The 27,454-nt window shown below is 40.3% G+C and overlaps 1 protein-coding gene across 1 annotated transcript in view; it reads right to left on the reverse strand.

Moving 5' to 3' along the window:
- Nucleotides 1-1,003: 1,003 nt before the first annotated feature.
- The window catches only part of XIRP1 (xin actin binding repeat containing 1), a 36,690-nt gene continuing 10,239 nt past the window's right edge, over nt 1,004-27,454 (reverse strand). Inside the window, exons 2-4 of the mRNA XM_029588386.1 lie at nt 18,058-18,212; nt 11,900-11,950; nt 1,004-9,551 (exon numbers count right to left, since the gene is read on the reverse strand). Of these exons, the coding sequence (XP_029444246.1) occupies nt 1,940-9,550 (7,611 nt within the window). The 5' untranslated portion in view covers nt 9,551; nt 11,900-11,950; nt 18,058-18,212 and the 3' untranslated portion in view covers nt 1,004-1,939. The remainder of the gene's footprint in view (nt 9,552-11,899; nt 11,951-18,057; nt 18,213-27,454) is intronic.

The following is a 27,454-nucleotide window of genomic DNA, read 5'->3' on the forward strand; positions in this document are numbered from 1 at the left end:
AATTAAATGTTATGTCTACATGTAAGGCCCTTTTGCCTTAACTTAATGTAAACCATTACTCTAGCACAGGGAAAGGACTGATCCTTTCCACCTCTATGGTGAGACGAGAAGTGCTCCAGTTCAGCAGGGAGAGAGCTGGAATTGGCCACAAAATTCTAGGCACCCCAGGAGTAAATTCAGAGTTGGCAGAAGTATGAAGGGTACCAGTTCAAAGTGAACCTAGGAACTAGAGCATGTGGTAACCCATGGAAATGTATAACCTCAAATCTCAGGATGCCAAAAGAGTCAGGGACCGGGTCAAATACCTGATATCGTCCTTCATCCAGGACCCTCTAGGTGGAAACGGCCCTCAGCACCAGGACCAGCAAAAAAAAAAAAAGTTTCTTAAATACCCTCTTCATGAACCTCAAATAGCTGTGTTTTCTAACTGCCCAGAAACAGTGAATAGAAATCACATTCAACATGGCACCTCTGAAGTTCCTTTAATTGTGCTGCTTTGGGAGGAGAGCAATTGCCCCAGAGTGCTGCTGTGCTGGCCCTGCAGTGAAAGCACTGAGGGACTTCACACAGAGTGTATAGGAAACAGGCGGCGGCTTTTTGGGAGCAGTACAAAAGATCTCTTTTGTGGAACAGAGAGGCTGGCGTTCAGCCCTCACTAAGTAACAGCAGCACGTGAGTGAGCAGCAACCGCGCGTACCTGGGAAGGAAGCAGTGAGCTCTGTGTTCAACACAAATAGGAGAATGGATTGTAATTGACTAAGCTGCACGGCCTGTAAATATTTTCCTTTCTACCTCAAATAAATGCAAGTCATTGGGAATCCCAGTGATGTGGATCCTTATATCTGATGGGGTTTTCCTTCATTGTGAGCTCAATCCAACACTTTCAAGACCTTGTATGATCAAGGGACTCACTGCCCTCCCCCCCCCCCCCGCCAGCCCCTGTAACCCGAACAAGGGCAGGCTACATTCAGCCCTCTTCCTGTGCAAAAAGATGAAAACCATGCATGTTTGAAAGTAATATTTAATATACAACGAAAAGAATAAAAAAGAGCCACAAATATCAAAACCATTTTAGTTGACAATGTAAAAATCAGTTAATAGTAAAAAGAATGTCACTTTACAAAGTTCTGTCGAACCTGTGGTATTATATAGGCCTATCAAGGAAACATCTGTGTCATAAATTACAGATGTAAAAATGAAATCGCAGCTGACCAGATTCAGCTTTGTCACCTCTCTTCCCTGAGCTTTGGTAGAAGAGGGGTAAGAGGGAGAACAATAAATTAATATGGTCACCTGATTTTTATGTGCTAGGGTCAGATATATTAAGCATTTTTCCCATAGACACAAATGGGAGTTACTCCTTAGCAGTTGTAGTCCCTATTGCTAGATTCTCTAATACAGAGATACAATAGAGATCCTCTTTACCCTCTAATGATATTCTGGAAAGATATAAAAAAGATTTTGTGTTTAAGATGAAACCACTTACATGTAATTCAAAACACACTGTATGGATTGCAATATCACTATATTAAAATTAAGATCGGGTATGATGAAGTACTGGGTAGGTAATACATGTAGCAAAATATATTGGCAGCTTGCTAGTTGTATTTGTGCATTTCCAGCTGACCTGTGGTCTGGGATCCAGCTGAGCTTTATTGTGCTTCTCTTGGCTCCAGCAGTCTACCGTATGCCTCTTCTCAAGTTAAGGCTAATAATAGACTAAAAGGAAGCTTCTTTGTGAACCTCTAAATAGAACATTTTCTGGGGGTTGGAGGGGGGTAATATATCTTAGATGGCTGCGTCCTTTATGCTAGTTGACATCTATAATTACATATACAGTACTGGTTTTCAAACAATATGTTAATATATTTAAGAAACAAATGCGTCACAGTTTTACATACATTATAAATTAAAAAAAAAAAATATGGTGCAAGACAAATTATTTTTTTCCTAACTTCGAACTGCCAAAAGTAACAAACACAACACCGGTCTCATTGGCACTGCTATGGCATTCGGAATCTCCTAGGGGATTGTGCAGGTGCCGTCTAATAAGAGGAGATGCTGTGACTTCATATCTGGGAGAGGTGGAGATTACTTCATAGGTAGATGAGGTCTTACTTTCAGATTGCTTAGTAACAGTTGTGGATGTTTTTGATGTTACTATTTTATTCCCATACTGATCAGACTCTTCATATTCTTCAGTCACAGTTGTAGTGCCAATTCGTTTAGCCCCATCTGGGCCTGTTTTCAGTTCCAGCACACTTTTTTGTCTCCTTGGACTGGAAGAGTCACTCATGGACGCTCTGGGAGGCAAATCTACACTGTCCCCCTTTGCGGCACTAACAGGACTGCCTTTTGGTGAGTCAGACAACCAGTTGTCGCAATGGCCACAGCATTGTTGGAACCGTTCAGAGTTATCCAGGGTGTATCTAGCAGAGTTTAGCCCTTTGTGAATCTGGGTTGATTCATGAACATTATCTCCAGGAATTAACTCATTTAGGCTGGATTCCTGTGAGTTGTGAAGAAATGAAGTAGGAATGTCAATGGTGAATTGTTCACCGTTTACCGCTATATCTGAGTTAGCTGATTGGAAAAAAAGGTGAGGGGCTATCTTGGATGGTTCTCCGGATTTTCTGGCAGCTGACTCAATTGATATATAAGAAGGGGACACTGGAGAACTTACACGGTGCTGAACGCTAGGCGCTTCTAGCTCTGACCTATTCATCTTAAATGTTTCTGTTAACTTGCTACTTTCTGTTATTCTTCCATCATTGACAGGAAATCCTCTTTCAGGTTGTGTTTTGTTGGACACTATGCTGATCTTCTGGATGTTCGCACTGGGTGTGGAATTTGTAGTACTTCCAAGAGATTCTTTGAACAGTCCCGAGAGCCCAGCAATATCAGATTCTGATTTTAAACTGGAAACAGAATACAAGGCTTTTTTGATTGCCTCTTCAATGTCCAAGAGTCTTTCCAGTGTCTGCTTTTTCAGGTGAGTAATTTCCGCACTGGCACGTTCAAGATCCTCAAAGGCAAGCTCCACAGAGGATATGCTTTCTGAGTCTTCCTTGGTCAGTTCCAAACTTTTAGCCCTAGGCTGCTCACTTGGCTTTAGCTGGTAACTGGTTTCTTTGTGATCCACCACCCATTCAGGAACCTTTTCAAACAAGCCCTTCAGTGACTTTACATTTACTCCACTGGTTTCCTCTTCCAGTTCCTTCACCTGTGTAAGAATTTGCTGTAGTTCTTCATGTCTTCGTAAGTTCTCAAAGATATCCATGGCTGCCTTTACATTACCCTTCATGATCTCATCTTTGTGAATGGATAATCTCTTGCGGCGTTCATCTTCTGTTTCCCTGGATTGCTTTTCTCTCCTGACCACGACTTGCTCTATAGGCCCTGGTTCCTGTGTTTGCGGGGTCCTCTCTGGCTTCATTTCTTTACTACATTGCATTACATTCTTCTGACTAGTGTCTTGCTGGACTTGAGAGACATTAATTGTTGATTGTTTAAATGGAGTTTCGGCACCTTCAACTAAACCTTCTTGCCTCCCCTGCCTTGTTTTCTGTACAGTACTCTGACTGACCTCTGACTTAGAAGCATCAGATAATTTTACGATGGAATTCTTTGGACTGGTTGTTACATTTTGTGTCACCACGGCTTGACTACATTTTTGTGAGCAAGGCAGCATATTCTGACCTTCAAAATCACAATGAGATGTATGATAATCGTAAAGTGTTTCTGGCTTTGATATATTGTTCTCTGAGTGTGACTGCAAACTTTCCCGGATTCTCTCCCCAGCAAAGAGCTTATCTGGAGCAACTTTGCTCTCTTCACTAATAGACTTTATTGCTTTCAGATGTGCATTTAATATCTGGCATTCACTGCCTTGAGCTTGTACTCTCCTGTCCTGCTCGACTTTGCTTTCCTTATATTTTTCTTCTGCAATTTGGAGAGGTGTTTTCTTTTCTTTCCTTTTGGAATTTTGATTTCCGCTCTTAGCAGCTTCAGGTAGAAGGTTGTTTGGAAGGCCTTCATGTTTCCATTGTTCTGAGGTCTCAGGGCAGTTGGCTGCTTTCTCTTGGTTTGTGGGAATCTTTGGCTTTGGGATGTCATTTAGGCCTGGAGGTTTGGGGGGCAAAGGTGGTGGAACTGATTTTACCATTTTACCTGTATTATGATTAGATGGAGCTGAAAGATGCTGAGGTTTTGGAGGTGGGATGGGTTTTTTACGTTCTGTCACTGCAGCTTGGGGTTCTGGGAGGTTATGCAGGTTTCCTAGCAGCATCTCACCACTCGCCTTTGGGTAAACAGGAAGAAAGTTCTTAGGAACGTCGCCGTGCCTCTTTGCTGAAAGTTCTTCAGATCGGTCAGTGTTGCTTGCTTGTGGCAGGAAAGCTTCTCTTGCTGCTGTTGGGGGTAGGCAGTGTTCTGTCCTCATCACAGCAGCTGAAGGAGGAGGAGGAAAGGCATGATCAGATTCTAGCATGGTAGCTATGGCATTTTGATTTCTAATCTCTTGATCCTCGTGGCTCCTCTTAAAAACTGAATATGACTTCCCTGCATTCTTGTAAATCATGGCAGCTTTAAAATCCCCTTTAGAGATATTTATGTTAGATTTTTCCAGAGATTGGAGAGTTGCCTTTAAGTTACCTCGGACAACATCCTCTTTTTCTATACCTTTCTGTTCTGATGAAGCACTCTGCAATGCTCTGATAGCTGCCCTTACATCCCCTCTGACCACCACATCTTGCTCCCTTTCTTCTTGCACTGACTGTGCTTGATAATCAGAATCAATAAAGGGGTTTAAGAAGGTTTTCACTGGTTTAGCGGTATAAATGCCATCTTTAATGCTAATGTCTGCACTAGGCACGCCTTTGCTTTCCTGGCAAGCGTTCAATAATTGTTGCCCCTGCTCTTTTTCAGAAGCACTGACCTTTTTGGTTGATGCTCCGCTCTTCTGCAGACCTGCAGGTTTTGTGACTCCACTCGCATGATCTTGCAAGGATGGCTGAACTCTCCCTCGACTGCCAGCTACGTCCTGGGTGGTTAGAGATATTTTTTCGGTACTTTTATGGAGTTTGCCTTGGACTTGGCTTTGAATACTTTTTGCTTCAGCTGTTGCTTGTCTGAGACTCTGCATTGCCGTCTGAAGGTCACTTCTGGTGGTGTCCTCTGATTGTTGTCCTCCATAACTTGCCTCCCCTGCTGAACACAGATTTTTCTTGGTAATGGCGTCTTTCTGATTCAGAACTTTATGAAAAGTTGATTCTTCTTGTTCAGACTTTGTTTCCTTTTTCTGTCCTGAAGTGAGTTGTTCTTTCTCTACTGCTTTGCTGTCAAACTTTGCCCCTTTCAGTGAGTGCTTTGTTGTTTTAACATCGCTGGACATCATAACTCTTTTTGCTGCTATTTCAGACTGGGCAACAGATTGTGCAGTGGAACTGGACGTCGTGTCACCCTGTATAACATTTTTTCCTAAAGTGCATTTTTCAGACATAAGCATTCTTTTAGCTACCCTGTTATTCCCATCTGCAGTTGTTTTCTCAGTTTGATCTTTGTCCTGGAAGAGGGTTTTCGATGTTTCCTTCACTTCACCATAAGAAGTTTCCGTTTGCTCATTTTGAGAAGAATTAAGCAAATTGATTTCAGAATCTCGCTGGCGGTTTTTGAAATAGTCCAGATCTCCTTTCTCAATACAGCTTGCATATAGCTGAACCTCTCCTTTTTCATTGTCTTCACGCTTGACTGATGCTATTGATTTTTGGTTTTGAGTAGAAGCTAGAAGACTTCCTATAGTTGATTTTACATCCCCTTTAATTTCTTCTTGAGCCATTGCATATTCACAGTGGTTTGAAAGATAATAAATAGTAATTTTCACTGAACCCCTTTCAGTCTCTTGCATAATAATTCCCTTTTTGACTGAGGCATCTTGATTAAGGAAACACTGTAGAGCCTTGGACACATCATCACTTACATCTCCTTCTTTCTTTATACCAGCTTCACACGGATTCAGTAGTTGTAGAGTACTGACTAGAATTTTTCCATCGTCATTCTCTTTAGCTAATATTCCCTGGGGCTCCATATCAGTCCTTTGAAGTAACTGCAACAAAATCCTTTGCAAATTACCCTCTACAATTTCTTCCTTTTGGATGTCTGGAGCTCCTTGACTTGTGAACTGGTATTTAGCCATTTTTACTTTCTCTGCCTCATTTGCTTCAATAACAATTCCACTATACTGAATTGCCCTACAAATATAAAGACTTTCTAAAGTCTCTCTTACATTTTTTTCTCTTATACTTATGTCTCTTTTGTATTTAGAACCAAATTTGTCAAGTGGCGTGCTTTCAAATAGCCAAGTTGTGCTTTTTACGTTCACTTGAGGAACGACCTCTTGTGAATCAGGAGTTAAGGAAGCCTCAGTATCTTTCAAACTGTCCAGAGGCTGTGACTCAAATAGCCATGTGCAACGTTTTACATCACCTTTGTGGTTATCTTCCCGTTGTACAGTTGTCATACTAGAGTTTTCTTCAAAGTCACCTTTCAGAGAATCCATAGGTTGGTTCTCAAAAAGCCAGGTAGATGTTCTAACATTTCCTTCTTGAACATCACTGACACTGACCATTCTAATGTATTTCTTTTGCCCCAACTGCTGTGATTCAAAGAGCTGCTTACTGGCTTGAACATCTCCTTTCTGAACATCATCTACAGTTCTCATCACGGGCCTCCTGTTTTCCCTGGAAATGGAATCAAGTGGTTCTGTTTCAAATCTCCATCGGGCAGCACTATCATTTCCTTTCTTGATATCTTCTTGCGTGACTGCTCTGATCACAAAAACTTCATCATCTTTCTTGATTCTATCAAGAGGTTTTGTTTCAAACAACCATTTTGCACCTCTCACATCTCCTTTCATAATTTCTTCTTTCTTTACTGATGTAACCTCATGATATTCACCTTCTTTGTCCTGAATGGCATAGAGAGGCAGGGTTTCAAACAGCATGGTGCATGACTTCACATCTCCCTTGTTCACTCTATCCTGAATTTTTTTGATTTCTGTTTCATCAACTTCATCATTGATCTGATCTAAAGAGTATGTCTCAAAAATGAACTTTTTGCCTCCTACATCTCCTCCTCTTACATCTTTTTCAGGAAGTATTTCTTGAATGCCTTCCCAGTTGCTTGCCATAGAATCCATAGGGCAGTTTTCGAACAACCAGGTAAATTTGTGTACGGATCCTGGCTGAATATTTTCATCTGCTGAAATCTCAGCCGTTGTTGTGTCTAAATCTGAGGTGGTTTTATTTATTTGATCAATTGGATTCATTTCAAAAATTTCTTTTACTCTGGAGACCTCTCCTGACTGTATATCTACTGTACTTGAATATCTGATTATTTGTTTAGATTCTATTCCACTGGCGACATTAACAAGAGGTTCAGTCTCAAAAAGATGCTTGGTGGTTTTCACATCAACTGCTTTGAAGTCATCTTGGTACGATGTACTAATTTTTAAGTATTGCTCTCCAATTTCATTCAGGGAGTCCAATGGTTGGGTCTCAAACATCCATGTATAGGATTTAACATCAGCCTGTGGTATTGGCTCTCCATCCTGTTTTCTTTCATCTTTATCATACAGTATATCAATTGGCTGTGTCTCAAACAACCATCGGCATTTCTTGACATCACCTTTGGAAATATCTTCTTTAACTGGTGAATGATATTCATTTTCATTCATTTTCTGATGGATGACATCAATAGGCTGTGTCTCAAAAAGCCACTTCGCTGTTCGGACATTGCCAGCCATTAACTCTTGTTTAGTGATGCCTTTAATTATATCAACTTTTTTGATGCTGTCATCAAACTGATCTAATGGTTGTGTTTCAAACATCCATTTGTAATTTTTAACATCACCACTTATTACTTGTTCACGGCTTACAGATGTAACTTCATGAAAATTGCCCATATTATCTTTAATTGCATATAAAGGTGTTGTTTCAAACAAGAATTGATTAGTTTTAACATGTCCAGCTAGAATTTCTTCTTCCTTTATTGTAGAATTGTCAACATAGTTAACGCTGTCTAAAGGGAGAGATTCAAATAGATTTTTGTAAGATTTTACATCTCCTTTCATAACTTCTTGCCTGTTGTTGATTGTTGTTTGGTCTTCAGATGACCTTTTGGAAATACTATCCAGTGAGCAAGTTTCAAAAACCTTTCTTTGTTGCTTCACATCACCTTTTTCCTCTTCCAGCAGTTCTACTTTCTTTAAATGTCCCACTTCAAAATCATCTTTTAGAGTTTCCATTGGTTTAGTTTCAAACAACCAAAGTGTAGACTTTACATCACTTCCCACTACTTCTTCTTTAGATGATGTGCTGTCTGATGTATCACCTTTGAGTGAGTCAAGAGATTGAGTCTCAAAGAGCAGACGATGTTTACTTACATCTGCTCCTTGTACAATGTCTGTGGAAGCCTGAAATCCTCCTTCTTCTATATGTTCTTTTATGGTATCTAAAGGCTGTGTTTCAAATATCCACTTTGTTGCATTAACACCACCTTTCTTTACCTCTTCTAGTGAAATGCCACGAATAATTTGTACTCTTGAAATGTCCTTTTTGATGGTATCTAAAGGTTGAGTTTCAAATAACCAGCGGGCACTTTTGACAGTATTGTTCTGAATTTCCTCTCTACATATGGATTTAATTCCATGAACATTTCCTGTATTGTCTCTAATAGCACATAGTGGTTCAGTTTGAAATAGCTTGACTGTTTTCTTGACATCACCTTTTGATTCTTCTATTTCAGATTGGAGCTGAAGGATACTATGTTCTTCTACTGAATTACAACGACCCACTTCATCCAATGAATGCGTCTCAAATAAAAGTTTGGTACCTCTTACATCTCCACTTTGAACAGGTTCTCTTAGAATTGCTTCTTGCACATCTGTTTCATCTGGGTGAAATTTATTTAAAGAATCCAGTGGCTGTGTTTCAAACAACCACCGGGCTGTACGAACATCTCCTTTTGTTTGGTCTTCCACAATGGCAGATGTGGATAGTCTGTCTTCATTGAATGGCAGATTTTGAAACCTCAAAGATGCATTTTTTACATTTCCACTGAGGATGGTTTCCTCATCTGTTAGCTTTTTGATACCTTGGTGCTCTCCAATAGAGTCAAGTGCCCAGTTTTCAAAGATCCATCGCATAGACTGAACCTCTACAGGCAGTGCTTTGTCTGAGATCACTGATGCCTGCTGACTTTGATCTTCATTATTTAATATTTCAGCCAGATCATGAGTTACAGCATCTTCTAAATTCTTTTGTACCTCAGGATGCATATGTCGATAAAGCCTCTTCAATTCATTTATTTGGCGTTGTTCATGGAATTTTGAAAAGGATTCTTTGGGAGGCGGTAGAGGTATAACACCTACATCTTGATTTCCCAAACATGGAGCAGGATTCTGGAATGAGTCCACTGGTGGTGGGGGAGGTAAGTCCTCTTCTACCTTCTTCACTGTCCTTTTAGATGACAATGGAATTTGAGTTTCTGCCATCCTTAGGAAAATAGTTGAAATGTAAATGACTTTCATTTCCATCATTATTTCACTATATTTTTAATAAGAGTTAAGTGAATTATATTAATAAAAGTTAAATATTAAAAGACCCATGCACATGTTATTGCTGAGTTAAAAAATTAGTATCTTTACTTCAGAAACCAAAAACAGTACTATTTATTTGATTTATATTCTGCTTTTTCAGGTACTTCAAAGCAGATTATATACACAGTACAAGAATCATTCCCATGTAAACTACTAACAGATTAAACCTGGCCGCAGTATTAGGTTTTAACAAAGATTTTCACTCCTAGGGAGCTATAGCTATGTGACAACATGGGAAAAACTAGGAGATAAGCAAGAGTTCATTAAAGGGATAGATGATAGCGTACCAGTAAACTGCTTTTAATAATTAAGTTGAATTAAATCATGGAAAGTATACAAAAATACATTTTAGCATTATAAACAGATTTATGGTCTGAATCAGGCAATCAGAAATGCAGGGCTTTAAAATGGCTTAAACAGCCCAATATTTATTGTTGAGCAGGGTGCTTTAATTTTAGCAATTGATTATTGGTCATTGGGATGTGCAACACAGTCCATGTTTCTTTATTTTCAAATAGACAGAACCCGAGCTCTCGAGCAGCCGTCACAAAATACTAGGAGGCAAAGTTCTAGAAGCCATACTGGTTCTGAAGCAAATTGGACTCTGGAGTTTTGATATCTTGTATTGGCCCAATATAAGAATTATACAAAAAGGGTCATTCTTCATGAGCTTTTGAGATGGGGCATTGGTGAACATTTTATTGGCAGAGTTACACTTCAGATGCCTTGCAAATAGTGTGCCCAATTACGGTACCTTTTCTTGTTATTTTTTACTGATATCAGCTAAGACACAGCATGCAATGTTATTTTACTTGTGTTAAAACAAAAACATATAAAAACCATAGCATATTAGTGATGCAATAACAATTGCAAAATTGTGAAACTCGTAAAAAAAAATAAGGAAAATTTGAGTGGTCCTATACAACTGGGGAACAATTTCAACTCCACAGAGCACTTGGTGAATGCAGGCAGTTTTGCCAGTTTTTGAATACTTGAAAAATTAATTCACTTTGAGGTAGATTTTAAAAGCTTTGCATGTGCAAAAACAGCCACATATGCACGCATTTGGCAAGGCATGGATGTTCCGGAAGTGGGGCCCGCACGGACGTGTGTAACTCCAAATTTTCCTCAGCCAGCACATGTACGTTGTGGGCTAGATTTTAAAAGCCCTGCGCGCGCCGGCGTGCCTATTTTGCATAGGCTGCCGGCGCACGCAAAGCCCCGGGACGGGCGTAAGTCCCGGGGCTTTGTAGAAGGGGCGGGAGGGGGGCATGTCTGGGGGTGTGTCCGGGGCATGGTGACGGTTCGGGGGCGGGCCGGGAGGGCGGTCCTGAGTCCCCCGGCACTTTGAATCAGCCCCGGCACTGCAGCCTGTGCTGATTCAAAGTGCACCCTGATTCAAAGTGTCCCCTTACAATGGGCCATATATAGAGTATCAGACTGACTCTTATAAAGAGGCTCGCTCTTTCTCCCTCCCCCGCCCATGTTCACCAGATTCTTGCACCTACCAAGAAAGTGGTGCACATAAGATATGTGCATGAAGAGCATTTTATAACTTACACATATAGGTTATATAATAGCACATATTTTTGTGTATGGCGTTTATGGGCACACGTGTGGCCCTTTTAAAATCTACCCATTTGAGTATTCACTTTCAGATTTTGGCTTTAATTTTGGAGGATTATTTTCAAACATTAGTGGGGCTGGGAGAGGGGGGGGGTGTGAGAGGGGAGATGAAAGAAGGGCATCTTAAAAATGATTAGCAAAACTATTTTTTTTTTTAAATCAGAAGTCATTTAACAGCAGAAAACCTTCACAGAGCCATAAACACAGCAGCCTACTGCAAAGCAGTTCTAGGATTCAGAAAATGTTTTTGTTAAAAAAAACAAAAAAAACCCCCAAAACAAAAGCCCATATCAGTGTTTCTCAACCCAGTCACACACATAACCAGTCTTGTTTTCTGAATAGCCACAATAATATGTAAGGCATGGATCTGCATACACAGGCACTCCAATGCATGCAAGTATATCTCATGAATATTTACTATGGTTGTCCTGAAAACCAGCCCTGTTTCGATGTGCATCCAGGATAGGGTTAGAAACCACTGGCTTAGATGCACCGCGTCTGAGAGGTCCCACTCATCATTTTCTGCACTTTGTTAAATTTCAGCAGCCAATAAGCATGCAAACACCACTGTGGAACATGTTTGGTTAGAAAGGCCAGCATATTATTAGAATCCCCTACCTTGCTTATTTTGGGGAGATTGAAAGAAAGAGCAATCTCTTTTGTGGTGTGCTGAAAGATATATAATATGCCTTGTTAGCATCATCACACTTTTCACAAACAGATACTAACACTTTTAAATAAACAAATTGTGAGCATAGATAGTTATGCATGTGTAAAAAAAATAGTTGAGAATTAAAGGCATGTGTACCCTCTTTATAGAGCGTGCTTATGCTTGTGCTGCTTACCGTACATAGCTAAGCACTCGCTACAAGGAAGGCGTACAGTCACTGTCATGTCCAATAATATTTTACATTTAACAAGAAAGTCCAGAGCATGCTAGAGAGGAAAGAGCAAATGAGGATTTCTTATTAATTCAGTTACAGTCTCAAACATCTCCATGCTATGCAGAGAAACAATTAAGCTAATCTGTTATTATTTTGTTTCCATAAGAAAGGGCAGGAAGCTTAATAAATGAGAGGGCTTGGATAGAGAAACAAGCAAACTGCATGATTTCCATTTTTTTCAATACTCCACTGGCGAGGGCCATAGAGTAAAACTTTGCTTTATCTATATGTATATAATAGAGGTATATACTTGTTTCTGTAATTATTTTTTAACAGAATATCTTGCTTTATAACACCAGGTGCCTCACTGCACGTACTGCGATTTTCTGATGGATAAGGAGACGTATTGGGACATATTTCAGCAATTATGTAAATAAATAAACGCTAAATCACGCTTACAAGTTATCATGAGGACGGCTCCTTGCCTCCCTCCTATTCTCTCTTGTATATTGTACTCTATCTTCGTTCTCCCTTTCTTATTTCCTACTCCCAGTTAAGGCATCCTTGTTATAATGTAACTTTATACTCCTTCAATTTGTCTCTTGTTGATTGGTTGGTTATAGTTTCTGCTTAGTTCGATGTAAACAGAGTTGATTTGATTTGTATCAAGAAAGTCGGTATATAAAAGCCTTTAATAAATAAATAATAAATATTCCAAGTAAGAGAACGTATACTTTCAATTGCAGGAACAAAAGTATGGAACTCATTACCTACCCCATTGAGATTGCAGGCAGATAAGAAAAAATTTAAGGCACAGTTAAAAATGTGGCTGTTTAAACTCGCTTATACCGAATTAGAGCACTAGAAACATATGGGCTTGTTTAATTAATTTTTAATTGTTTAATTTTTATTTTTTTTAAAGAAATATGGGAAGGTTTATTCATTTATTTTAACATTCATTTAGGAACATTAAGGCAACTTTTTTGTTTTAAATGTAACAGTATTAAGATGTCTTTTAACAGCTAATTTATTTTTTGTGCTTTACCTTTTTAGTTATTTTTAGCTGTTATTCTATTTTATCAATCTGTTGTATTTCTATGTTAAATTATTATTGTACACTATTGTGAAAGCTCTGGCTGATGTGACGGTTTAGAAAAAGCAATAAAACTATAAACTATATTCCACAATGAAAATAAGAAAATCACAAGTCTCCTGTCAGTGCAGAGCTCTTTTGTCACCCCTCACAGTGAGGGGATCCACATGTGAAACATAGCTATGATGTCTCTAAAATTCTTTCCTTAAAGCTCAACTAATGATATTGTTTGGTATTCCCTGCTAGGCACTGTTTGAATTTCTATAGAGAAAGAGACTACCAGTGGCATAGTAAAGGGCATGCGATGAATACATAATTTCAGAATCAGTGTGCATAATTAATAGATCTGTGTGGTAGTGACATAAATTAACTTTACAGTTTACTACACTAATATATCTTGTAAGATGCTTGCATGGCATTTTACTTAATGGCACTGCCACGGCCATATAAAATATTGTGATATGCCCCAATATTTCTTGAAGCAGCTTTTGCATTACTAACTTAATGATTATTACTCATTTGTCCCAGACGAGGCTTCATAACGTCATGTGGCCATTGAGGGATTTATTTCATGGAGAGTGTAGTGGACTCCTGGATCAAACTTCATGGGAATGAAAACAATGGCAGAATTCAAGCCTGCTTGAGACAGATTCAAAAGGACCCGAGTGGCAGGTGGAGGGAAGGAGAAGATCACAGGGCGAGTAAGACCTAAGATAGCGTAGTGGGTAGGTACAAATGGGCAGACTGGATGGTTTAAGTGTTTCTTATCTGATGACATCTTCTATTTCAAGTCCATTTCAAAACGATCAGCAGGTGATCATCTGCACAGTACAGAGAATACTAGGGTAAATATTTGAAGGCAATCTGATGAGGAAGGTGACTGAATCTCCTTGCTACGCAGTAAATAAGGGGAGTATTAGAGAGGGAATAGAGAGCAATTCCACTCCCATAGCAATATCTTGATATCAGCATATTTAATGGCAAATGTCTCTTTTAGTCTCTGGAAAATTCAAGAAGATGTGAGCAGCTGCTGTGGTGTAGTGTGCCAATGCAGCCTGCAATGGGACAACTGTGCTCCCAGCCCACGGCCATACAGGATCCACCTCCTCACTGCCTGTGGTCCAGGGCAACGGGAGGGAAGAATTGCAATGGCACCCTTCTCCTTAGTGGCACCGGCCACTTGGTCAGAGGTTGGCACATGGCTTCTTCCCTGCAATGCTGGTGCGTCTCGATGATGTGCTGGTTCCTGGCTACATCAGAATCCCCGACAGTTAATGTGGGGCATGCTGACATAATAGGACAGCACCAGGGTATGTTGACATGATGTGCTGGGCGTGCAACAGTATTATGGGTGATGGCATGCCCCACCATTCGCTGATGGTAGGGCACACGGATGTCATCAGGGATGGGTTGGCAGGAAATTTAAATTGGCTGGCACCTGTTCTTTCCTCTTCTTGCATCCACTGGTACTGATTTGGCAGCAATTTGGCAGATGCACAATTACACTTTACCTTGCAGGTCCTGTTATTTAGTTACATACGTGTTAGACAACCTCGATGTGCCAGGATGCTCAAGCTTAGATGAGAGGGAAGGTGGATTAGAGGAAGGTCCAGAGGGCTCTTGTGAGAGAGGCAAAAATATCTTCCGCTCAACAGAGCGGAAGATCCAAAGGTGTGGAGTAAATGGGCCTGCCATATTGGGCAGTGAAGGCACCTAGGAGTGGGGGTTTGTACTCCGTAGATGATGGTAGGAGACTGGCAGTCTTGCTATACATGGTAGCCTGCCTGGTATGGCCTCCTTCCTCGAGGACTGCAGTGCCACACAAGCCCAGCTGATTCAGAGGGGGACCTTAAGTCTGCTGAATGGAAATCACATGGGGGCATGAAGGCCTCTCCCAAGGGTGTGGGAGAGGCTTCAGAGGCAGATAGCTTCACGCACTTGTATTAGATTCCACTGTCAGGCATCTAATAAAGGGCCTTGTTTTCTAAGGCTATCGCACACTTGCGCTACCAGCGCAAACGTGCGATACCTGGAAAGCTTAGCACAGGCCTGCGCTAGCTGCATCAGGGCGGAGTCGGCCCCGGAAGAGGAGGAATCGGGAATCACTGGAGCCAACTCCGAGAAGATGGTGCCGACAGCGAAAAGGTAAGGAGCCTTTTCGCTGCCTATTTCGCGCCGAATAACTACACCTTTTATGGTGTAGTTATTCTGCGTGATGCCGGCAGCGATCGCACCGCGACGGTGCGATCGCTGCCGGCTAGTGCAGGACGCCCCCCATTAGCGCTGGGATTCACTAAGCCTTGTGGCATTAGTGAATCCAGGCCAAAGGTTGCAGTCAAATATAAATCCCCAGTACAAGTTGTTTGTTTTGTTTGTAGTTTTGCCTTGTCTGTGACTTACGGTTGCCTGAGGTACTCTGTGACATTTGAAGGTATGAAAAAATTATGCACCAGGAGAATTAAGCTGAATATCCCCTAATCCAGCCTAAATATCTTTCTTTTTTTTGTGGTAATAGCAGAAGGACTACATTTAATGGGTCAAATACCTCCAGATATTATGGTCTTTTTTGCTTTGCAGAATGGAAGCTGAAGTTGGTAGCAAACATAGGGTCTGATTTATTAAGCTTTTTTTTTTGTTCCACATACATAGAATGGGAGAAAAGCCTTAGTAAATCAGGCTCAAAATATGAAAACATTTGCACAGACTTTGACACATACCTTGGGCACATTTAATTTTTTTCCCTTCTCTCTGAGCCAATTTTTCACAGTTAGATAACTGCAGGTGGCATACCGTCTGCAGCTAAATGACAGATAGCTGAAGGCAGCTGCGCTGACTGTATTAATATTAATAGCCCTATCACAGACTGCCATCATTTTTTCAGGTGGCAGACTTGTAAATTCCTGTTATAGGTCCCATTAGCTATTAAAAATGACATGTTCAGCATTGCATGCTCTGACACTCCTATGCCTGCTGGGCTTGCAACTACTGGAAGAGTTCTCCAAACCCTGATCATGTCAGACACTGCAAAAGGACATAGACTAAAGTGGGGCAGCTGTTGGAAAGGACAGGGAGTAAATTAAGCGAAGGAATATTCAGTGATAAATAACCAATGTCCTGCACCGCATGCCAGGTAATAAATTATATAGGGGCTTATTTACAATGTCAGGTGCAAAAGTGCCAAAAGGCACAGATTAGCATTGAGGCGGTAAAAGTTTGCACTGCGGAGATTTAAAAAGAAAATTCATTATGATTGTTTCATGCAGCAGTATTAAGGCTATGTTTAAAAGTGTGTGACACTGGCACAATTTAACCAAGCTGGGTGGAGAGTGCATTGTACAAATCAACTCCCCTTGTATCTTTCATGAATTGAAATGACAGAAAATCTTCAGTGATCTGTACTTTGCTTTTCGTACCTCATACTGTGTATGTAAACCCCCCCCCCAACAAAAAATAACAAAGCAACTACATTCATCTAAAATATGCTGATGTGGGGAATTATGATTTTCAAAATTAGAATCAGAGTTTTAAACCAGAAATGGCCTTTTGAGAATAAAGTGAGACTTTTTTTTTTTAATATAACAGAACATGTTCTATTTTATAGCAGACCAAAAATCATAAGAAATGTATCTTCGTTGTAAATTCATGTGCCTGTCATGTTACACACAAAAACAAAAGCTGCTGTGCTTTCTAGGTCAATATTCTTGTAAATCAATCTAACAATCTATTTATTTAGTAAAACAGGGATTAAAACAACAACAGCAAAAAAAAAAAAGACAATGTAATACCTTCTTGTTCATTATAATGCACGCACATCTAAAATTTTAAAAAAAAGGGCCAGGACTTGGGGGTTTTGGGGCCTGGCCAAGAGATGCGCATGTAAATACTGATACGTCCCGGCGCGCACCGAGGTCCCCTGCTGTATAACTTTACTTCTGCTGTGGATGACGCGTACGCTAAAAAAGAAAAGGATCGAGCCATTTCTGAGGTGTTTGAAGGGTCTGGGGTAACTGCGGGGGAGTGTGGGCTATCAAGCCAGGAGGGAAGGTTGGAGAACCTAGCTGTTAACTGGGAGAACTGGTGGATGAATTGGTAAACTGGGAATGGAGTGGGCGCGTATCCCTTTTAAAATCCCCCAACTTACATGGTAGAATTGGGATTTACCCATCCATGCGTGCACCTACTTAAATTTGTAGCACACAGCCAGGCTATTTTATAACATGTGCACATATACACACGCATGTTATAAAATAGCCCAATGCAAATGTGTGCCCATGTGCCAGTTTGATAGTTACCATCACTATATAATATATCCAAAATTTCATTAAAACAAAATAGACAAATAATAAAGACAAACAATACACAAACACAAAGCAACTCAACAAAATCTTACTTATCTAAAACAGGCTAATTCCACTCAGCCACTACAAATAATCCATGCCACAATATAATATAAATTATAAAATCTTTCCATCATTTTTTACAGATCTCCATCTACAACAAACGCTTCTTTAAATTATAGTCTTTTCAATTAATTCCTAAATCACTACAGATTATCCATTGTTTGGAGTTCTACTGGGAGCATGTTCAACAGTTGTAGAACAATACAACTGAAAGCTCTCTGGCACATTACAGATGAATCTCCTTTGGAGAAGGCAAATGCCGGTGAAGCATAACATCTCTCTCTCTCTATCTATCTTTCTATTCTTATCTTTGAAGATCTACCAGAAGTCATTACTCAAATGCCCTGGGAGATCTCAGTAGAATGACCAGGATAAGAATGCAAAGAATGGGATTCTTACAGGCTTTGCGTGGCCGGCTCTATATTTTCCAGCAGCTGTTTTCGACAGATAGAGAGCTGAACGTTCTTTTACCGAAGGGATAGTTTTCAACTGTCCTTGGAGAACTGTGTGGTCAGTGCTGTCCAGCTGGTCTAAATATGATGGTGTCTTCTCATCTGAACGAATAAGATAGAATCACAAATTTCAGTTATTGATCAGTTTTCTGTTGCAGACTTCTTCAAAGGTGCATTGATAGGTTCTAATTTGCTGCATGCAGGATTTTGGGTGCATCCTTATTATAGGAACTCTTAAGATTTCAGAATTCTAAGTAAGAGAAACTACAGTACAGAACTAATAATCAGAGTTCAAATATTTTCCCTATTCTCTTGCCTGGTAGTACCTTACTTCTTAGTAGCACTATAGCCTCTTCTATTTTTATTTGCAGATACAAAAAAGCTGCTTCAATAACTATGTGTGATACAAGCTCATATGTCAAAAAAATATAAGAAATGAACTTTTGCAGCAAAGCAGGAAAGCATCTGTTTTGATTAACTACTACCCATACTTTGGGTAAGTGGGGTCCTCGTTTCTTTGTTATTAATGTGACAGTCTCAGACAAGGTCACATGGAGGCTGAAGTTCAAAAAAGCTGTGATCCTAAATTTAGGCATCGAAGGGCCTGCTTCATCAGTCTTTTCCTATAGACCCAGAATGGGAGAAAGCTTTAGTGAATCAAGCCCTAAGCTAGATGCCTATTTTCAGTCAAATTTAGGGGCCTATACTTCCAGCTGAAAATTCACCTAAGTTTAGGGCCAAAACTTTAGGGCTGCTATTCATTTGCCTGGATTTAGGCCCCTAAGGTACCTAGCTCTGTAAATCAGTGATAAGCATCTAAATTTGTTACCCTACCCTATTTGCATTCCTGTTTTTAAGCTATTACTTTTAGGAGCTTAATAAATTTTCAAAAAGGCCAATTTAGGGGACTAACATCCAAAGTTAAGTACATAAACCCTGTGAAAATTTACTACATTATAAATAAAAATTTTAAAGTCTTTACTATTTTGGGGAATTTAAATTTTAAATTTCTGCTTGGATTTCATTTAGTCGCATGTGTGTCTTTACTGTACTTCATACATGGGATAATCTACTCTCCAAAACTTTAGTCAATAGAAAAATCAATCATATGATCCACCTAGCCATGGGGGTGTTAGAATTACGAAAAGAAGATCTAAGAGCTATAGTATATAAATGCAAACAAATAAATGAATGCTATGCTACCCATATTCCTAACCTGTTAAATGTATAGAGATCTTACTAGATGTCTATCAGACAGGGGAATAGAAAAGTTCTTAGTATGGATTTGTAGCTCACCCATGTGGAAGATGGAAAATGGTGTCTTACCATGTTACGTAAACCCTATCCACCATTTTACTGTGTGGAATTTTTTAGTTGACCCTTCCAGGCTGTTTTCTGTTTTTTTTTTTTCTAAGGAGCATTTCTGGAGGAAGGAGTAAAGGAGACTCCATGAACCCATCTTTAGGTTCACTATCATCTCAAGGAGATAAGAGGAGAAGAGAAACAAGACAGGTAGTGGTACCTATTAGGTATTACCATAGTATAATAAAGGAGAGGAAGAAGTACAAGACAGGTATGAGAGACTGGAATTTTTGTCTATGGAATATGATTAAATTGACTAGAAGACTATTTCCTATCAATTGGGAGGGGGATTACTAACAGCTCCAAATTGATTGGAAATGAGAAGAAATTGGTCTTATTAATTGGAATTCAAATGAGACATTAATATACATTAATTTAAAAGAAGAAAGGTCACAAATGTATTCAAGAACTAAATTTGCAAGAATGTATTTTGGAACAACAAAAGCTGCAAAGAACATTTCCATCAACTACATAATCTATCAGTAAAAGTTGTGTTGGAAACCATGACATGCTTTCAGTGAGTTTACCACAGAATAATTATTAGTGCTTTTTACGAGTGACTTTAAATTGGGAATTGACTTGAAACAATGCAGAGGGCCTTGAAGAATATTCCTCCTTCCCGCTCAGGGAATCTTGGAGTCTCCGATGAATTAACATCTTGGGAAGACTTCACTTTAAGATAATGTGTTTGAGGTGTGTTTCCCGGGGCATTATCCAGGATTATCAGCCCTGGGATTACAAAAGTATTGTACCATTGATGGTAAGTGGAGAATGAAAATATATTAAACAAGTAAAAACCATGATAAAAGACCATTTGTAATAGTTACTTTTATTTTTGTCTGCTTTAAGATTTCTTATTATACAAGTAGAAGAGAAAATAAGTTACATGTTTTTTTTTAAATTCTTTTCTTTTCATCCTTTCTTAATCTTCTCACACCATCAGTGTCAGTTACCTCCCCCCCCCCCCCCCTCACCTCTCCTCAGTGGGCTGCCTGTGCGGTGGCAGTGACATTCACTCTCCCTAGGCCTCCTCCGAAGCATTCTCTCAATACAGCTGGTCAGCTGGCAGGGGCTGCCTCTGTAACAGCATCCATTTTCCCTCCCACCTCTTGTCCAAGCATGCCACTGCCTCAGCATGCCCAGGCTCCACCAGCCCCAAACATGTTTAGTATGGATGTGAATCGTTTTTATATCGTACGATATTTCTTAATTCGTTATATATCGGTTAAATCGTGAAACGAACACTTTTCCCCCGAATTTTCATGAAAAATTGTTTTTCGGTTTAGTGCGCGCTAATGGCAGTTAGCGCGCACTAACAAAAAAAAGTTTATTTTTGTTACTTTTTGTTATTTTTTGTTAGTGCAGTCTAACTGGAGTTAGTGCGCACTAAGCCGAAAAATGATTTTTTACTAAACAAAAAAAAATGCCTATCCGCGGGAAAACGAGATTTTCCCGTGGCCACACAAACCCGAAAGCGTAAACGATCGGGCACCCGATGCACATCCCTAATGTTTAGGTCATTTTGCTTAACTCAAAAAGAAAAAAAAAAAACCCCAAGCATGACATGAAAGTCAGAGATTACAATGTACCAAGCTGTAGCAATTTTTAAGTGAAAATCCTCAAGGCATGGATTGGGTTTGCCCTGCGACTCAGATTGCTGCAGCAGTGTGGTGTGAGGGTATAGATCCATTGCCTATCCAATGAGGGCAGTTGAGCAGGTGACATGAAAGAGATGCCCTCAAGCCTGGGAAAGGAGGCAAGATGGCTACTGCTGCTATGTCCTCCCTTGCTGGGCAAAGAGTTGTGCTCAAGGAGTTCCTCTGTGAAAGCGCCATTCCAACCTGTGGGCCTGCCAAGGTCTCCCAGAAATGCCTGGACATGCTGATTGGGTTTAAAGATGGAGAACAAAAAGGGGGATTAAAAAAAAAAAACCAACCAAAAAAACCCCAAAAAGAAATTTCACACTAATAAACGTTTCTTTAGCTTTGTCCTTAAAGCAACTAGTGTTGGGCACTCTCTTAGAGAGGGGTTCTAGAGCGCTGCCACGAAGTCCTGCCACGTTTACAGCAGGGGAACAACAAGAAGGTTCTCTCCAGTGGAACTTAAGGATGGGGTACTGCTGTATTACAGTCCAGCTAGTCCCGCAGATAAACAGGACTATGTGAACTCAATGCTTTCTACATCAAATATAAAGCTTTAATGTGCACACATTAGCTTATTGAGCATCAATGCAGGGTGTAGAGCAAGGAATTTATGGACTATACTCTTTATAGGATGTCACCTTAACATTATGCTCTCTGATGTCAAAACACAACATTTTTCCTATAGACATAAAATAGGAAAAAAAAAAACCTTACAGCTGAATTTTCAAAGGAATTACACATTTAAACTTAAAATGCTATCATAGCAATTTTCAAAACCATTTACCTGCGATAAGTGCACTTAACATAAAGCCTATGGTCAATTCAATAGCACATATTGTAGCAATTTTCAAAAGCCCACTTACACGGGCAAAGTGTATTTACATGTGTAAAACCCAATTTTAAGCATGTAAATGCTTTTGAAATCAAGCCCTTTTAGTATATCTGGCACACAGGATTATGTAAGTATTAAGAGATACCTTAAATATAGACAAATTCCATCTTTAATATGAAGTGGCTCTTTGGGCATTACTATTAATACCCTGGTTTACTCCTTTATCTAGGGACAGTTCAGTTTAGAAAATGGGGGGAGGTGCCATTCATATACAGCCCCTCCATTAGAGGGAGATGGGATGGCATAGGATTTATAAGCAGCAGCTCTCTACTGAGATACTTTGGGCAGGACTTTTAGGTTTTTGGAGAGTTAGGAGGCAGTACAAAGCTTTTGATTCATTGAATTTTCAGGTCTACTTGGAGGATCCTCTGCCTGGGGATCCTAAGCAAGGTCGGGAGCTGGTTCCTACCAATCCACTAGCTGGTTGGCTGGGGCTTCCTTCTGGCTTATTTTTTTGGGATTTTGAATTTTCTTTGTAGGAGCCTTGTGAGACCTCTGGTATCTCCTGGATCCAGGGCATGGGGAATCCCTGTGTCTGGAATGCCCAGGGTAGGGAAGACTTGCCCCTCTGTGCTCTCAGCGAGGAAGAAGGCAAGGAACAAACTCCGGTGTTAACTTCATTTTTTGGTGGGAAAAGATTTTTGGTTGGAGATCAGGGAGAAAGAGTTTTGCTGCCCATCTTTCTTACATAAGAACATATGATATCCCATACTGGGTCAGTCCAAGGGGTCCATCAAGCCCAGCATCCTGTTTCCAACAGTGGCCAATCCAAGTCACAAGTACCTGGCAAGTACCCAGACATTAAATAAATCTCAAGCTACTATTCCATATTGATTAATAGCAGTTTATGGATTTTTCCTCTAGGAACTTATGCAAACCTTTTTTAAACCCAGTTAACTAACTGCCGTAACCACATCCTCTGGTAATGAATTCCAGAGCTTAACTATGCACTGAGTGAAAAAGAATATTCTTCGATTTGTTTTAAATGAGCTACTTGCTAAATTCATGAAGTGCTCCCTAGTCCTTCTATTATCTGAGAGAGTAAATAACTAATTTACATTAACCTATTCATGTCCTTTCATGATTTTGTAGACCTCTATCCTATCCTCCTTCATTCATCTCTTCTCCAGTCTGAACATTCCTAACCTCTTTAGCCTTTTTTCATAGGCCAGCCATTCCATGCTCCTTATCATTTTGGTTGCCCATCTCTGCACTTTCTTCAGCGCAATTATATCTTTTTTGAGATGTAGTGACCAGAAGTGCACACAGTATTCAAGGTGCGGTCTCACCATGGTGAGATAGAGAGGGCATTATGACATCCACTGTTGTATTTGCCATTCCCTTCTTAATAATTCCTAACATACATCCTGGTAACGAGATGCATGCACAGATAGAAAAGAAAGACTGTAATCAAAGAGTACATCTGTGGTGCTGAGGCCTGAGTTAACTGTGCCATATTTCACCTGATTCAACACCAGTAAAGCAATTTATTTTTGGCACTCAATCAGTGGCTCCACTGTATTTTTTGGACACTTGCAGTACACACAGTACAGGAAAATTATCCCTCTCCCAGGGAAAGGAAGGTTATAGAAAAGTCACCCATGTCAATCCGGGCCCTGAAAGATAGAACTTTCCCTCCACCAACAAAGAATCCAGATCTTGGGGGTAGAAGAGCCTGTGTATAATCTATCTCGACTTTTATGGTCCCAAAGATGGGTTTATAGATATATTCTTCAAAAATGTTTGGAACTGTCCTACCCCAAAATGTAATTATCTTTCTTCTAACTCTCTGATTTCTATTCAAAAAGGTTGCGTGGATGCTGCAATAACGTTTTATATAACCCTCCTGTTACTCCACGCTATAGGTTTGAGTCCAACATTCTCTTCTCAGTTTTCAGATGGAGGAAGCTAAAAACAGCAGCACAGGCTGCTTCTTTTTACTTGAACTATGGCAGGTATGCTATCGCCCCTCACTTTGTGTGACAGACTGATCAACAGCTACTTGTACTAATAATTACAGCTGGAGCAAATAATCCCTGTGTGTAACACTTCATTCACCTAATCTGTAATCCTCACCGATAAGCAAATGTTGTAGTCTTACTGAGATCAAGTAATACAATGCATATATTTACAGCTACTTTATATCCAGAAATGTATTTCTGGATTGCATCGAGCACCCTTAGCGTCTCTTCATCATCTAAGTATATGCACAGCTTTAAATATGGTCTTAAAATATCTCAAGCATCTCACAGCTATTCTATTTTCACATGATAAAAAAACGACTTTCCTCATGACCTGTAGAAGCACTGCCCTAGCAGCCAGCCTAGTACATAAGAACATAAGAACATGCCATACTGGGTCATACCAAGGGTCCATCAAGCCCAGCATCTTGTTTCCAACAGTGGCCAATCCAGGCCATAAGAACCTGGCAAGTACCCAAAAACTAAGTCTATTCCATGTTACCGTTGCTAGTAATGGACGTGGCTATTTTCTAAGTCAACTTAATCAATAGCAGGTAATGGACTTCTCCTCCAAGAACTTATCCAATCCTTTTTTAAACACAACTACACTAACTGCACTAACCACATCCTCTGGCAACAAATTCCAGAGTTTAATTGTGCATTGAGCAAAAAAGAACTTTCTCCGATTAGTTTTAAATGTGCCACATGCTAACTTCATGGAGTGCCCCCTAGTCGTTCTATTATCTGAAAGAGTAAATAACCAATTCACATCTACCCGTTCTAGACCTCTCATTATTTTAAACACCTCTATCAAATCTCCTCTCAGCCGTCTCTTCTCCAAGCTGAAAAGTCCTAACCTCTTTAGTCTTTCCTCATAGGGGAGCTGTTCTACTCCCCTTATCACTTTGGTAGCCCTTCTCTGTACCTTCTCCATCTGAAGAGTAGTTAAAAAAAAACAAACTTGTCCTTAGCTTTTTTTCCACATCTATCTTTTGCTCAGTTGCAGGAGAAACCAGTGACATGGTTTATGTTCTTTTTTGCTGTAGGAGGAGCTTGGGCTGATCTCTCTGCTCCTGTAATGTGAATTCTCAACGTCAAAATCTAAAGCAGGATATACATCTTTCTTCCCAGGCAGTCACATTTGCTCTAGCTTATAGGGCTGCAGTGCTTTTCATCCCTTTCCATCACCCTCTGAATTTTTTTTCATCAGTCACAAAATGCCTTACAATTATTTACCCCTAGCCGCCTTCATCCTAAGTTTTTCTGCAGTTAGCTAACACATACTGTTTTTAAAGTCTAGCGGTTTTCTATTATGGTAAACATATTTTTAGCTTGACCCTATGATAGCAATTCATTCCACCTTTTATGTCTCATAATGTCTTAGATTTCTAGGTAAGGAAACCATATAACTCATGCAATTACAATGTACTGGAGCATATATAATCCTCACAATCTAGAAATAAAATTGGGTTGACTACATTCAATTCTTTCAGCCTACCTAGTACTTCTGCCCTGCAAAGTTGAGTATTTGTTGCCAAGTACCTTGCAACATATCTGTACTTGCATCCGGATTCCGGAAGATGGATGAACATAAGCCCAATGATTAATATTATGTGCTTTGCACAGTTGTGACTTACATCAGGCTAAGCTATTTTTAGAGGAAGACCAGTTAAATGATAAATAGTAGTAGTGTGGTATAGGACTTCCATATAAATATTATTTCTATATGCATGGTTTAGAATGTCGCTGCTCACATTGTTTCTGGTGAGGGAATAACCTCTATTTTGAATTCTTTACATTGGCTTCCAGTGACCTACAGCACCCATTTCAAGGTTGAATGCCTTGTTTTAAAAGTTATGTATACAGTGCAGATTGAGGTAAAATATAAGACCAGCACGTGGGCACACATGTGCACGCATTTGCTGGCGCGTGCCCATGGACGTGCAAATTTGATAACATATATGCGTGTTATAAAATCACCTACACACACAAACGTGCGTATACGATTATATATTGACGCGCACATAATTGGGCAAATGGCGACTCGAGTGCATAAGTGGGGGGAATTTTAGTAGCTATTTGCCCTGACACAATTACCTATTTCTCCAGTTTGTTCTCAGTTTGGCCCAGTTTAGCCAAACTGAGTTTGGCCCAGTTTGGCCTATGTTGCCTAGTTTACTATGTTATCTGTTATTTGTAAGGGCTCCGCCCAATGGTTTTTTGTTCACTGTAAACCGATGCGATGTGCGAACGGTCATCGGTATAAAAGAAACGTTAAATAAATAAATAAATAAAGGAGAGGACTTCTGAAACCCCCTAGCTAACTTGCCTCCCTTTTACCCTATTAGCCCTGAGCCTTAAAACCCCGCTGAGTAGCCTAGCTGTTTTTGTTACGTGACTTACACGCCGTCCATAGCAGAAGTAATGTTATGTGGTCAGGGACCCCAGCGCACAGTTGTGAGTGTAAACACATAAGTACAGACTTCATGATGCAGTTCCAGCCTGCCCATGTCCCTCCCATGCCCCACCCAAACCACACCCATACCCCACACACACACCGGCCCTTTTGATGAAAAAATGTTTATGCATGTACCCATCTGGGTTTTAAAATCCGTGCGGCTCATGCTGGGCTGAGTCACCGGCGTATCTCCCGGCTTTGGCGCACATAAGCTTTTAAAATCTACCAGATAATTTGTAACCTTAGATCTCTCTTTATCAACTCACATGGACATTATACTTGCCCTAGGCACTCCTTCTGACCACTCCATCATTGAAGGATGCCTCCTGGAAAGGAATACATGACAGGCAATGATCTAGTCTCAAAAGGCAATAAATTCCAAAGATAAAGACCAATACAATTTACATATGTAGTAATTTTAGAGGTAGATTTTAAAAGAATGTGCGCTTGCACATGGACGCCCAATTTTATAACATGCGTGCATGTTAAAAAAATCAGGGGTCTGCACACACTTGTGCATTCTGTGCGCGCTGACGCCCGCGGCCTTCCTCAGTTCCCTCCCAGTCTGCTCCAATTTCGGAGCAGACTGGGAGGGGAACTTCACAACCCCCTACTCCCTTCCCATTCCCCTAACCTACCCGCTCCCTAGCCCTAACCTAACACCCCCCCAAAACTTTATCTTACCTTTTGCGCCTGCCGGCACGCAATCCCCCAAATGGCCGCTGTGCTGGAGGCCTCTAGCCACTCCCCGCCCTCTCCCCTCTCCGCAAGCCCCGGGACTTACACACGCGTGTCCGGGCCTTTGAAAATTGGCCCGGCGCACATAAGGCCACCTATGCGCGTAAGCCTTTTAAAATCTGGCCCATAGTGAATGGTGACAGATTAAAACTAAAATGCTCCAGCTAGTCTGCCCAGCAAATTCACTTTTTTTTTTCTTTTTTAGGATATTCGTAGCCTGCATTGAGTGGCAATTGCTAATGCCCTAAAAAGTAAAAACTTAAAAAACCTTGCTGGGCAGACTAGATGGC

The sequence above is a fragment of the Rhinatrema bivittatum genome, chromosome 2, assembly GCF_901001135.1.
Source record: "Rhinatrema bivittatum chromosome 2, aRhiBiv1.1, whole genome shotgun sequence".
In the NCBI taxonomy this organism is placed as follows: domain Eukaryota; kingdom Metazoa; phylum Chordata; class Amphibia; order Gymnophiona; family Rhinatrematidae; genus Rhinatrema; species Rhinatrema bivittatum.